Source organism: Etheostoma spectabile, chromosome 7 (assembly GCF_008692095.1).
Source record: "Etheostoma spectabile isolate EspeVRDwgs_2016 chromosome 7, UIUC_Espe_1.0, whole genome shotgun sequence".
In the NCBI taxonomy this organism is placed as follows: domain Eukaryota; kingdom Metazoa; phylum Chordata; class Actinopteri; order Perciformes; family Percidae; genus Etheostoma; species Etheostoma spectabile.
The window spans coordinates 8,466,742-8,481,028 of NC_045739.1; the positions used below are offsets into that span (position 1 = coordinate 8,466,742).

General features: G+C 39.9%; 1 protein-coding gene across 3 annotated transcripts in view; it reads right to left on the minus strand.

Moving 5' to 3' along the window:
* The window catches only part of cacna2d3a (calcium channel, voltage-dependent, alpha 2/delta subunit 3a), a 151,105-nt gene extending 139,212 nt beyond the window's left edge, over positions 1-11,893 (minus strand). For 2 of the 3 annotated variants that reach the window (XM_032521691.1, XM_032521690.1), the window contains exons 1-2: positions 930-1,768; positions 516-597 (exon numbers count right to left, since the gene is read on the minus strand). In XM_032521691.1, the coding sequence (XP_032377582.1) occupies positions 516-597; positions 930-1,045 (198 nt within the window). In that variant the 5' untranslated portion in view covers positions 1,046-1,768. Of the gene's footprint in view, positions 1-515; positions 598-929; positions 1,769-11,732 lie in introns of those variants that run through there. The other variant, XM_032521692.1, reaches the window with a different exon arrangement.
* Positions 11,894-14,287: the final 2,394 nt, after the last annotated feature.

The following is a 14,287-nucleotide window of genomic DNA, read 5'->3' on the forward strand; positions in this document are numbered from 1 at the left end:
TGTGTGTGTGTGTGTGTGTGTGTGTGTGTGCGTGTGTGAATTTGCCAGAAAGCTTGTGAATTGGACACCCATACACATGTTCCGAATAAGCTTTTTAAATGCATTACTGATTCTCAAGGGGCTAAAAAGCATGGGTACAATTTAAGAGAGTGCCATTTCTCTCAATTCTAAAATGACTCAACTGGTCATTTTCTCTCATAAGCTGGTCTTTTTGCATCCACAGTAATTTAAAAAGTCTCCCTCACTTATGTTACCCACAGTGTCCCTGGGTGTACTTACACACTGGGTTGGTGTAAACATTTTGTATTTAATAAAAAACATATTTCAGGGACAGAAGAGCTCATTTTAAAATAAAAACTCTTCTCCTCTAAAACACTATTTTGCAAGAGTGTGCCCGGAAGAAAACTCTGCTCAAGTTCAGTCATGTGCACATTTGAATAATATCTCCACAGTATTGAGACACCCGGTTTTACGTTAAATTTGACAAGTTGAGTTCAGACAATAAAACTGCTCACCTTCTGCAGCAGCTGGGAGCCAGAGTACTTTGCTGAGATGGACTTCATCTCCCCACCAAAAGCTGAAGCCCACAGCTTCACCCTGCAGACAGCACCAACACACAGACAAGCAAGTAATCAGATGTTTAAGAGTTTTATTATAGCCTATACATACAACTTTTCCCGACGTAAAAAGTAGAGTAGTCTGCAAGTACATTCATTTGTAACCCTGTCCATTTTAAATGTGACAAAAAGACAGACATTTGGGGAAAAAATCGAGGAGATCACACTCAAACCCAGCAGTAGAAACCATACAATGACAGGTCGTAATAATCCATCAAATGTGTGTTGTACTGATACAGCTGGAGTATGTTTAATCAAGTTCTGCTTAAAACTTGGAGATTTTTTGTGATGCGTAAAAGAGCATCTACTTACACAGACGGAGGGATGCTTTGGTGGGTGCCTCCCACCTCACTGACCCTGGAGCTTAGAGTTGAGAAAAGTAAAAGCAGACACGCACTGGAAACCACACAGCTCGGATCCACCTGCATCTTGGGCAAAAAATACCAGCGGGTTTTGGGCTTATGCTGCCACCGTGGATTTTTTTACCCCTTCAGAAAATCCAAAAAAATGAAAAGAAAAAAGGGAAAATGGGCGGAAATCAAGTCACCTATGCTGTCTGACTAAATCGTTCATAGCAATGTGTTCAGATGTTCTTGGTGCGGGACGCGAATGAGCGATGCGCCTTGGCAAACGGCAGGATCCTCAGCTCTGTGAGTTATCCAAAGTGCCGCGACGTGGCCCCGCTGACCGGTGCTGTGCACACGGCTCTGCTGCCCGGCGGAAAGTCGAGCTCGACTCCTCCGACAGGGAAAGTCCGCTCAGCCCCTTTGTTTGACCGACCTCACCCGCAGAGAGTGGAGGTTCAGGGGAAACCAGGGAGATCATCAAACGATGTAGCAAGTGCACGCCTACTCCTCTTGAGTGATGCGACTAAGCTGATCTCTCACTCCCTCTCTCTATCTCCCACTTTCTCTCTCTCACTTTCACTCCTCCTTTCTCAGGATCTGAGCATAGGCTAGTGAGGATGCTGTTATTGTTGTTGTCGAATTACGCCATACTTCTCCTTTTCTTCCTCCTCCCCCCCCCACACACACACACACAAACACACTCATGGGCTCTAATACAGGGCTATAATAGCTAGCCTTTAGCTTTCATGTCGGATCAAGTCATGCACTGTGCCCAGTTCACTGAAGCAGGACCTACTGCCAAAGTGCTGACGAAAGACAGAAGAAAAAAAAATGTGTGTGTGTGTGAAGGAAGGAAGGAAGTGGGGATGTGCAGCCCCTTGATAGAAGGAGGGAGAGACCACATGATAAGTTAGTTATGCTGCACAAAAGCATGTCAATTAAATGCACTTTGTAGTGATGTGGCACTGGCAGTGTGTGGGCATATGGGTTGTGAAAGAGGATGAGAGCCCCCAAGCGACGGACCCCATGTGACAGATCGTGTTTCACATAGATTTTGAAGGATTCTGGCAAAGCACTGAAATGGGATCAACATGGACTAAATTGCCTATATCTACCCCTGCAGTGGTGCCGTGTTAATTGCAGGCCTACCTCTTTCACACCTGAAGACTCACCTTTGACATATGTGGGTCAAACATCAATGTAAAACCGACTTGGTAAGTCAAACCCACAAAACGTCTTTCACACCTCTCACAAGAGTCATTACACCAGCACAGATTCAATATAGAGTCACCATCACTTTATAGACTTTTCTAATTTGAAACAAAACTGTTTATATACTTTCAGCAAACTAAGGTAGAAAAAGGTTTTGCCTGACAGAGATGAAAGAGATGGCGTGGCACACTGCATGAAAGATAGGTTTCATTACTCTGGAAACCTGCAAAAATAGAGCAAAAACATCAGCTGTGGGACTTTTTCTTTATTAAATGTAATTGTTTTTTGTCTACAAGTCTAAATTCTCCCCTGAGAGTTTCCAGGAGGGAAATATTAGTGTGTAAAGGAATATCCCTGAGCATAGCAGGGGCATTTTGATTGACAGTATGATGGGGATTGAATAATAGCAGCAACAGTAAGTAAAGTGAATAGCCAAATAAAACGTATGGAATAAAGAAAAACATCTGTTATTATTATTGTGTTATTTTCTACCCATCCTGGACATTTTTCTGTTGTCCCCTACAGATCTCTTTCATCTTCATGATGTTTTAATGAGTATTACAGATTGTTAGTGTAGGGTAGTTCTAAGTATAAGTGGTAATGTTAAACGGAATCTAATAAGCCTTTTTATATATAGCTGATTTTTCAAATTAGGTTGAGCAAATAAAATGGCTCCAAACTTAACAAAAGTCAGATGATAAGGTTATTAACATTAATTCCTCATATATCTTATCTATATTCCAAAGGCTCATTTCTTTTCTCTGTCTCACCCCCTTTGAGACAACACAATGTAATACCAGTCATGTCCCATGGGACCCCCATACACCATCCCATTAGTCCCTCAATATTTCCAATCCATTGTTATAATGGCTGCTAGCCATGACCCAAAAGACACTGCTAGTCTGGAGAGAGAATAACATTGTTCCAGTGATATTATTCATTGACATTAAATAAGTTCCAGGAAGTAGCTAGGAGCCGAGCACTTTCCCACATAATTCCTGATGTTAGATTTATACACATGAGCGAGAGGCATGTCTCCGGAGAATTTCTAGATGGATGGGGCGTTAAGATAAGGAGCTAAAGTCTGGATTAGCAAGGGATTCTTTTGCACACTTTTGTCAACCTTGAAACCAATATGTACAGTAGCATGCAGTCGCCACAGGGAAGAGGTTAATAACGTTGTGAGCAAGGTCCGACAGTATTAGCGGACATGAATAAACTAATGCATTTATAGATACATTTAATAATGTATTTATAGAAACACACAAACACACACTTCATGTGAAAAAAGTGGCTGAGAATTAGTCATGGGTCACATCAGAGGAAAAAACATTGAACACTAATGACCCAGTACTCCTTTCCATCTTCACACGCCCACGACCCCTCTTGTTTCTCCTCTAACCCTCCCTTTCCTCAGTTCTGAATGCTGTAATCACATCTGATTTTGGAGAGCAGAGTTTACTATAGATGGTGGTAATTGCGCTGTACCTGGCATTTCAGCGATAAAAAAAAACATTCTGACAGTTTTGATAGTGCACTTCCTTTTCCATCCAATAGCGATGGCTTTGAATTTGAATGTCTCTTCAACATAAAACCTACAGCTTTAAAGATGACGTCGTTATTTCCATATCACTTGAAATTTGAACCGTCCCTGTATGCTTGATTTCTGTTTTGTCAAATTGACTATATATTTTCTCCTAATTCTGATAAAGTGAAAAGTCTTAGAAATAATATTATACAAACTGCATGAGACTATGAACAGCATGAGTTCTTCATCACTAAGGCCATGTTTCCTTTTCTTACGTCCTTAGTTTGACCTAAGGCCTACCAGCTATCCTGTATCTCTAGCAGCTCATTAGCACCAAGGTCTATTCTGCATACCACTACAGAATAAAGGATCAGTGGAAAAGCACAGGGTAGGCGTATTGGCATTATTGAACTGGATATGCGGATCCTTCATTGAGCGTATATGATTTTGTTTCTTTTTTTTTTGTCATGCTCCTCAAATACGCAGGTTTTTTAAGGTTCTACTGGAACCAATCTTATGCCCTGACATTTTTAGTATAATACCTACACTTAGGAGGGATTTCAGCACCAGAGTGACAGGTCTTGATGATACATTACAGGGTTTTTGGGGGAAATGCACATTTGACAGATTTGATCAAACTGAAAGTTGTTCCCAATTATGGTCATGATAACCAGATAGCTGCCAATGTTCCATCCTACAGGTCTAAAAACAGTCCCTATTAGACATCTAGTCACTTTTTGTAATTACACTAGAAGGCGGGAGGTTGTGTCTGCGTGTGAGCATCGATGTTCTTATCCGTATACAGTGCTGGGCTAAGTCCCATTAGTGCCTGGGAATTTCCAAGCGCACCATAAATAATTCTTCGTTACCAGGCCCAGAACTCACCTTGCTTCAGAAATACCTCCCTTAATTCAATTAATAATGAGACGCCAAAGACTTCATCCTCCATCCACACTGGCAGAGAAACAGACGACTGTATTTGATGGAACACAGCTGCCTGTGGAATATGCACTGTCACGGATCAAAATATCCACTGCATGCAAGATTCATGGGCTTGGAAAACAAGGACAAACTGCACTAAGCTTTGCCATGATAATCAGCAGGACGTGTTAGTAGCCTCAATGCAAGGTGAGCTTAAACCTGGTGTGTCAGGACAGGGAAAATGAATGACTACTGGGCTTTCATCCCTTACTGGAAAATATGTCCTCAAACTAAACATTTGATGTCAAATGTGTAATAAAGTAAAGGCTGACGGGGCTTGTACAAGTAAGTTCTTTGAAGAGGAATGTTCAAGCAGATGGAAAGAGACTAAAAAGCTTTTGGGAGAAATCATCTTTAAAAGTGGCTGTCAACTAGGTTGAATCGATAAAAGCTTATGCAGAGATTGACTTGGGTTCCTCCGGTGCTGGTGAAAGGTAGCCTAATTTTTACAGACTGGCATCTTTTCTTTACATAATTGCTGTAGTTTGGATGCCATTTTAACACATTTAGAAAGAGCAAGATCGGTTTACCCCACGGGGTACCGTTCAGTTACATTTGGGAAGCTTCTTGTTATTTATCATATCAAATCTAAACTTTAGAGATGTTTAATAACCTAATGCATAATAAGAGATGTACTATATAAATCGATATAATATAAATGTTAGTTTGTAAGATGAGGAGTAGTAGTGAGTGGTAAAAGTTCAGAAATTCCTCCTGGATAAATGGTGCAAGAGACCATCTCGCATGGTTGATGTTCCTATTTTCTCTAAAAACTTTCACCTGAGAATATCTGCATAGCTGGCCTAAGGCATAAGCAGAACACAGTCAGCAGCTGCTAAGGGCTCCAAAGCCTCAAGGAGCAGATTATAAACTTGAAGTCCTCCATGTAGTTTTTTGAATAATTTAGGCCTTTAAATGAATAATCGTTTTTTTTTACTGTGTTGTTTGCACTTTAGTGAACTTTATTGAACTGTTCAATCAAATCGCTTTCTGCGAACCAATGGCTTGGGCTGTGATTTAGATTTGAAGTCTTTTACCAAAAACATCATGGATATTAGCATGGTGTCTGCCAGCTATGTAACTGAAAATGAAGCACTTACTTAAAAACGTAATCGGAATCATCTGTTACAGTTAAAATATAAAGGAAATCAGTCAAATCTGTTGTTATGGCTGTGGTCTCTCGTGTGAACCAGGTAAGCAAGTGAAAGTAAAGACAAGCTCCCATACAAGAGATGGATCGGATCGGGATGAGACACAGACCTGCACAGTGGATCTTATGTCCTCTGACAAGCAGTCAATAGTGAAAGAAAGAAACAGCTTGTTCAACAAAAGAAAAGAAAAGAGTGGGAAATGAAGAGGGGAAGACATCATGTAGCAGGAGGAGAAGAGGGTGAAATGAGTGCTTCAGGCTCCCATAAAACCAAAGATTAATTTGTCATTGAAATAAATCTACAGCATGGGACGCATATTAATGAACATTGTGTTTAAAAGCAATTATACACCAGTCGTTTCTTTTTTCTCAGAGATAAGAATCTGAGCATTGAGCCATTTATGAAAGAGAAATGATTGCAAGTCCCATAAAGGCCAAGGGAACTGTGGTGTTGTTGACACACTATAAAAGTAGCCTAGTTGACAGATCATCATGAAACCAAGCAATACTAGGATGTTATTTTGAAAAAACTCTGTGTAATCTACGTGCCTTCTATGTGTTATATTTACAACTTTATTTTGTGTTTGTTTGTTTAGACAGTCATTGTAGCTTTACCGTGAACCATGCTGGGCATAAAGAGAGGATGTTTAGCAAAAGAATCATGCTGACCATGACTTTCACATACATCGTAGAGGATGACCAGATATAGTTCCCCACCAGCAAACTGTGTGGCAGAACCTCAATTAGCCGAGTAATCAGGTCATATATCCAAACAATGAAGCGCCTGGGTGAGAAGGGACGAAGATGGTAGGAGAGGAGATGAAAAAAGCAGAAGAGAAAGAGAGTGGAGAGTTTAACAAAGAAGGGGGGAGATATAGGGAGATGAAAAAAAGATGGAGTTGGAGAACACAAGAGAAAGGAAGACACAAACAGACTGGAAGAGACAGGAGGAAGCCATCTGCTGTTAAAAGGTTAAAGCATAAGAGAGAAACAAGAAGGTGCTGCAGAAAGACAGGCAACTACATTGAAAGCAACTGGAGCATGGTATGACAGAGGTAGAGGAAGATTTGTCAGGACATATAATCTGGTGTTAAGAGTGCGTCTTGTTGGAAATCAGTGTATCACCCTTGTGACAAATCAGCATGGCTCTCAACACTTCGGGTTTGCTAGGAAATGCAAGAGCCAGGAAGACTTCTTGGCTATCTCACAGAGCTCACTAATAACCACGTAGAATAATTTAGCAAACTTTTGGGCAACATCTTCCTACTCATTATTCATCACAGTAAAAATAGAAATTAGGATCAATTATAAGACTCTGATGCACCTTCAGTAACTTTACTTTACAACAGAAAAAAAGAAACACTCAAGAGAGCACTACATTGGGTCTGACATGAGGGCACTTCATCAGTGTGTCACTTTCTGAATATAATGTGTTTGTGTACGTATGCCTGTATGCATGATCATCCATCCAGTCGGTCTCCTTTTCCGTTTTTCTAAACTGTCATGTCTGCACTGCCGGTCTCCTGAGGGCCAAACATCTCATAGCTCACACTTTACACGCTGTCCTCGCACTGGGGTTGTGTTCAGATGCAGTTGGTAAACAAAAAGCAAGGATTGTGCTGTGTGTGTGTGTGTGCGTGCGTGCGTAAGAATAAATGTCCAGTGAAGATCGAGTTTATGCAGCAAGGCACACACACACACACATCTTCCTAAACGACAGTAATACCAAAAGCACTATGACGACATGCATAATTAAAGGCACTCCACCTAAAAATAGCAGGGTGGTTAAGACAGAGTATGGAAACAAGAGATGAGTGAGAAATGAGAGAAAGACAGAGAAGGGGTAACAGAGAACGGAGATGTCCATGGTAATAACAAAGTAGGAAAAAAAAATCCAATGCACAAATTGTGTGGATAGTCTGACTTTTGTATTAGGGAGTAAACTTGTAAATTTTCCTTTCCATCTTCAAACAAACTGTGTGAAATGACTCAAGCAGCTGTCTGATTGCCTGAAAGAAAAGACTTGATGGGAGACGTGGCTTCATTATGTGGAGAAATAACAGGCAGTCGGCGAAGACGTCTAAGATATTTGCATTATTCTGTGTAGAAGATTAAAAATGGCGCTAAAGTTCTCTACATTCATAACTTGTTCGTGATTGATTTGCCTAAAGCATGCCATTCCATTTTACATTCCCCAGCCACTTCAATTAAAGAAAAAACACCTTGCTGTTACAAGTCCACTCCTTGCCCCCATTATTCTCTCTCTTCTTCCCCCCCCCACCTCCCATTATCAGCTTATTTCCGATATGCAATCTCTTTTATCTTTTTCTTGTGTCTCGTTGGCCGTGCCTCAGTGCACCTTATTAAAATGTATATTTTCAAATCATTCTTCAAAGACGAAATGTTTGCATATAAAACCAGAGCCATGCCCCATGTTACAGGAAATTACAGGCAGACTGAGCAGATAGCCCCCCTCTTTCTTGCCGTCTGCTTTCTGTGTATTGGTTTGCAAAAATTGTTCCTCACAGCTGCAAATCAAGTGACAAAACACTGTATATTTTTAGTCATTATATTGGCTTATTGTTGTTTCTTCAGATTCTGAAACGCAGCCTAAGCACTTGGCACATATCTGTCGAAACAACCTATTCGACCAGCACTCGATCTGTATCCCCAAACCTAAACAAAATACACATATTCATAAAACAACCCAGCACATATTTCAACAAAATGACTGAGCTACTGTAGAGCAGCATAGAGTGAAACTCCTCTGAGCCACCCTGGGACTGTTTATTAGTTTAAGCCCCCTACCCTAGGCTGTCTTGTTGATAACCAACTCATTTGCAATGATAACGTGCCCAAGACGCTATAATGAGGCCAATGACTGCCGCTGTGCTGATAGAGGATGAGGAACTCGGAGGCTGTGATTTGCTTGACTGTGATGTTCAATTAACAGTCAACTCACCGAGCCCTAACGCACATTAAAGAGCCCCATCAATGATTGACATTGCAGAATAATCCCTGGCACTGAAGGGCTGAGCAATATTATCTCTAACTATTTACCACAGTGGACACACCAAACAAGGAATATAAAAAAGAGAAATGTAAGAACTTTAAGTTCTGAAGGGTGAAGAATAAAGGAGGAGCGTAGTCTAGTCTACTGTCAGCATGCTGCCATTCCAGGCCCTAACCAGTTGAACAGATTCCTTTAAAAGGTCCAACTTTACTAACTTTAGCTACCATCATTAGTATCCTTCCCATCTCTTATGCTCCCAAAATGCAAAGCAGCTTAGACAGTGGAACCCCGTCACAATTTGGCTGCAACAAAGGAGTTGTGCGCAGTACCCTGCGGGCCCTCTGCTTTCTGGCTGGCAGCTTTACATATAAAACAGGCAGGCGTATCTGTCTCTGCGCAGGCTGTGGCCACAAAGTCCGAATCCCCAGCTTGGAGTACTCTAAGGATCCTCGCTCTGGAGTTCTGCACAGGGAGAGATTAGCAACAAACACTAAATATGACTCTTCTGTTTATGTCTCAGAAGGAGGGAAGTTATAGATCACTGAGGGACGTTTGGTCAAATAAAGGTCCATACGTCACCCTGTCGAAACCATTCATTTTAAATATTTTTAAATTGTTGAATTTAATGTTAAGCTTTCTGTCTTTGGCTACTGTTGTTTGATTTGATATGAAGTTTTAGTTACATTTCAAGTTATCGCCACTGACCATCTCTGCAGCAAATGAAAACCATTTAAATTCCTTCTTTTCTCTGGCTTTCAGAATTGGTCACAGCTGATCTTAATTTATCATATTTCAGTTATTTGGAGGTGGTATATCCAGAAAATATCCAGGTAGGGAAATGAAACTGTGACACAAGCAAACACTGACATCTAGAGCATGTTATATGACGTTACACTTTCCAAATACAGACGTTAGGCACATTATAAAATGTGAGGCACATTCAGAGCAAAACAGGCCTATATTTGAAATAATGACTGGTTGATGAACAAGCAAAAGGTTGATTTTTTTAATCCTGTAATCAAAGTCTTCAATTACATCTGCCCAAAGAATTAAGTACTTGGCTCTTTAAGATTAAACAAAGCTTTGGCTATATCCTTCCAAAGCAGTTCTTTGTTATTGTATGGTTTATGTAATAAATAACTAAGACCAATAAATGATTCATTAGACAGCTAACAAAAATTTGCATTTTATGGAGAAGCTTGATGTGTTGTGTCAGAACATCTTGACCTGCACCGCAGCTGAACATTTAAATGAATGACAACATACAGTACACATACACAAAAACACTATAAATCGCCAGTCCCTACTATATCTGGTCCTCCCTGATAAGAAGATTATGAACATATTCGACCACTTGGGAGCAATGTACATTTTACAAGTGTCTTGTAATACAGATTGCTGATGTTCATTGCAGCGCACATGGTTACATGGTTACCCCGACCTCTAGCGGATGTATTAAAACATTGCATGCTCAATGCATTAATTAGACTTAAAAAAAACTATCTCAACCCACCTCTATGGATGTATTGCCCTCCTCAAGGTACCACTGTCAGTGAGCAACATGACATGACAGTTTGTTACAGTATCTTACCTTAACAGCCAAAATGATCTCTGCACATCATAAAATAAGTGACCCCCGGGGATGACTATTTGTGTTTGCTCTATATGAAGTTAAGTGTACAATGTGGAAAAAAAACAAAAAGATTAATTTAATAGTGTACTTCAATAGCCATATACCTTACTCAATAAGCTTGTCTGTTTTCTAGTTTTTTTCATTTTAGAAATCAAACGTTCACATATTGAAACAGCTAGCTCTGCAATGTATAGGCTACTTCTGTTTTGCATAATCTCATTGATTGCATCGTTTTTATAAATTGTCTTGTTGTGTTGATACTTATATACTGTATTCTCATTTTTGTTTTTGTGTTTATGCTTGTTTTCACGTTCATGAGTTCACATGTACTGAAAAGGTGCTTTATAAATAAAAGTGCCATTAATCAATGGGCCTAGGGACCATTTGTTGTCTGGCTGTGTAACTGTGCAGTACTTTGGTCCACAGCATCTCAACAAACTGCACTGACCAAATTGACATCAAACACAGTACTTATTCTCATGGTCTCTAAAGGATCAACCTGATATGTTGGTGACCCCCTGATCATCTCGTCAGCACTATCAGACCAAAACTGCAACTGCTACACAATTAAATCAAAGCACTATTGAACACCCAAGCTTTCATAAGCTACTACTGTACACAATCTATAGCCTATACTAATTACCAGATCTCCATAAACACCACATAGGCTACACCAAAAACAACACAGCTGACCACCACACACAGGCAGTGTCATGGTGTTACTTTAAAAAGTCAGGCCTTATCAATTAGCTTACTAATAAAGTTGCGCAGACCAATCAAAGGAGCCTTCCAACAACTGTTATAACCTGTGAGATCATTTGTAATGAAAAGATCCCTTGCTTGATGTAATCTTGCACTTTATTACAGCGTTGTTTTACGACCAGGCATTGCAGAGATGACTTGCTGTGGTAAGGGATGTGACTGTGTTGTAATTAATAGGTTAATACGCAGTTGGTTTGGGAAATATTCTATTGTTATGGGTACCCTATCTGTGACTTCACGAAAATAACTTAAGGTACAATTAACCCCCCAAAACCTCCTTAAGGTTTGTTTAGGGAACGCGAATGGTTAAATAACGGACTACAGAGGGCTGAGGTCAGAAACCAGGCTAACGTTGAACGTTAGCAAGAAAGCACTGCTCTGTTCTCATTATAAAGCGGCGGGGTTCACACAGTTACCACCAAACTCAAGTGACTCCTACCAACCGCTAAGAGGACACAACATGTTGGCTAAATTTAACTCTGGGGTTACCTGTCGGCATATCCTCGTCTTTGTTGCCGCCTCCGCACACTTCCGGCGGACCTTCTTGTCAACTGAACGTTGGTAGAAGAAACGGGCTACTAATGGTAAGGCAAACGAATCGACCCCAGGAATGTCGAAATAATGGCGCCACTCAAATTAGTAGCTGTTATGTAATTCTGTAATTCCGTTCCCTACATCTCTTACTCTAATCCTTTGTCACTTTTTTTAGTCACAGTTACTGAAGTAATGACATTACTAATACGCGTTCTTAACCAGGTGTACCAGGTATCAGTGCTAGTTGCTGGAACCACATTGTAGACACTAGATGTCGCTGCAGAACACAAGCATGTTTTCACAAAATGACAATTGATTGGGACAACAAGGGTTTTCAAATTCCACTCATGCCTTTCGCTCGGTCACATTTTGAATTTAGTTCACTCCAACTAGCCTACTGTTTGTGGTGATGAAACTAATCCAAATTTGCAGCTTAAAATAATATTTGAGGAGTAGAATTTCAGTGTCTTGTTGTTCTGTCATGATGCCTAGCATGCAGAATCAAAAAAATAAGCAGAAGTTTACCAACTCTTAGGGCACATATTTAATGACCTCAAAATATTAAATTTGACCTCAAAAAGTTTCTTTATCAGAAATGTGGGTTTCTTTCAAACAAATTGTCAAAAGAAATAATGTGAATGGTTCCACACAACGCTCTTCACAAGTAAATTAAATGATGAGCTCACTACTTTCATTGAATTTGGGTGTTTCAGTCAATTTTATAGCATTTGAAAAAAATGATTAAAGACCGTCATAAAACGTGGGGAAAAAAACAGCAACATCAGAAAAAGTGACAAAAAACTTGGAAAAAAGTGACTAAAACGTCAAAACATTTCCAAAACACCGGGATAGGCGACACAAGTGTCAAAAAAGACGACCAAAACGTCGAAAAAAGTTTTAGTTTTACACAGAAAAGCAAAGTTGAAGATCAACGTGAAGACAACACGGGTTGAGACTAAGTTGATACTAAGTTAATCAAGGAAGGTGATCAACTCCTTGAAAATCCTATGTGCAAATAAAAATATGTGGGCATATAGTTAAACTAGCGGTAGCCCTATCTACGGTCTTGGATTCTATGACAGCATCTTCTCAGAAGTAGGACGACATTGTGGCTCTGGTTTGAGATGACAAATTATAATAATAATAATAATAATAGTAATAACTTTTAAATAGCATCTTTAAAAAAAACCAAGGACACTTTACAGAATTGCCGTGGCTAAGCTAAAGGCTATGATTGCCTATAAATTATATAAAAAAGTGTTTAATTGGACCGGTGCTGGCAGGTAAACTGTACTGACATTTTAGGTCAGAGAGAGAAGTGGAGAAGAAGAGGAGAGAGAGAAGATGGCACTCAGGAGGGGAGCCAGAGCTGGTGTGAAATCTTGACACTGGATTTGAGAGATCTGGGTTAAGTAACAATTAAAAACATGATCAAAACTTGATTCGATTGTGATTACCAAAAGAAAGAAAAAACTGATTAGTGGGCTCCTTTACGCAGTACAACAAAACTACCTAATATTTAATCACGGCACACCATTTCCTCTGAATATCATTTATTGTTCAATCTACATCAGTTGGTCCTTGGACAAACTGCTTCCGTTCATTTCATAGTTTGTAAGATACATTTATGACCAAAGAACACATTTCACACTGCTACAGATTGACAGAACTGCCGTATCGAATGTTAAGATATCTATTTACTGTCATGCTGAGTGTTTTTATCAGTATTAATGACTTACTGATGCTGTTACTGCTGCTAATGTGGCTTCTGGCATAATAATGGCATCTATAAGTCCCGCTGGGTGGACGGCATTCCATAGTATCGTCCTTCTATTGTTGGAATTTGTACTGTAATTTACAGTTTGATGAAACTGGACCTTACATTGTCTGGTCCAGATTAAAACAAAGAAACAGACCGTGTACGTTTATGTTAATACTTTGTAGAAAAAATCATACGCATTGATACTGTCACCAATCCTCATAGCACAATGTATACTTTTACCTATTTTTATTGGTTGTGCAATATTTGAAGATAGTAAACAGCTATGATCGTATAGAGAGCTTAATTTATCTACAGCTTTGTATGTAGATAGATTTTGGTTATGAGGATTAGCATAGTCAACCTAATAGTATTTCATGATTACATTGTATAAAAAAAGACCTCCGCAGAGTGACACTTCTGTACATTGATGTGTTTTTGCTTTGTACATAGCTGTAACTGTTAGCTTTCATTTTCACATTGTCTCACTTCGTCTCTCACCATATTGCATGGCAACTCCTTAGTAGCTTCACTTTGGCAGTCAAACCCAGTGGTGTGGATGGAGGCCCCATGGTCTCCCTTGTCCAAACGCTTGACTCTCAGAGAGGCAAGTCATCGCAAGACCCGCTTTCCTGCCATGCCCTCAGATGGGCAGTCTTGTGCAGCATAGTTCCATGTATAGTCTTTAATAGTCTGTCGTTAGTGCTTTCACAACTAACCAATGTTGTGCTAATTTGTAGAACCCCCCCCC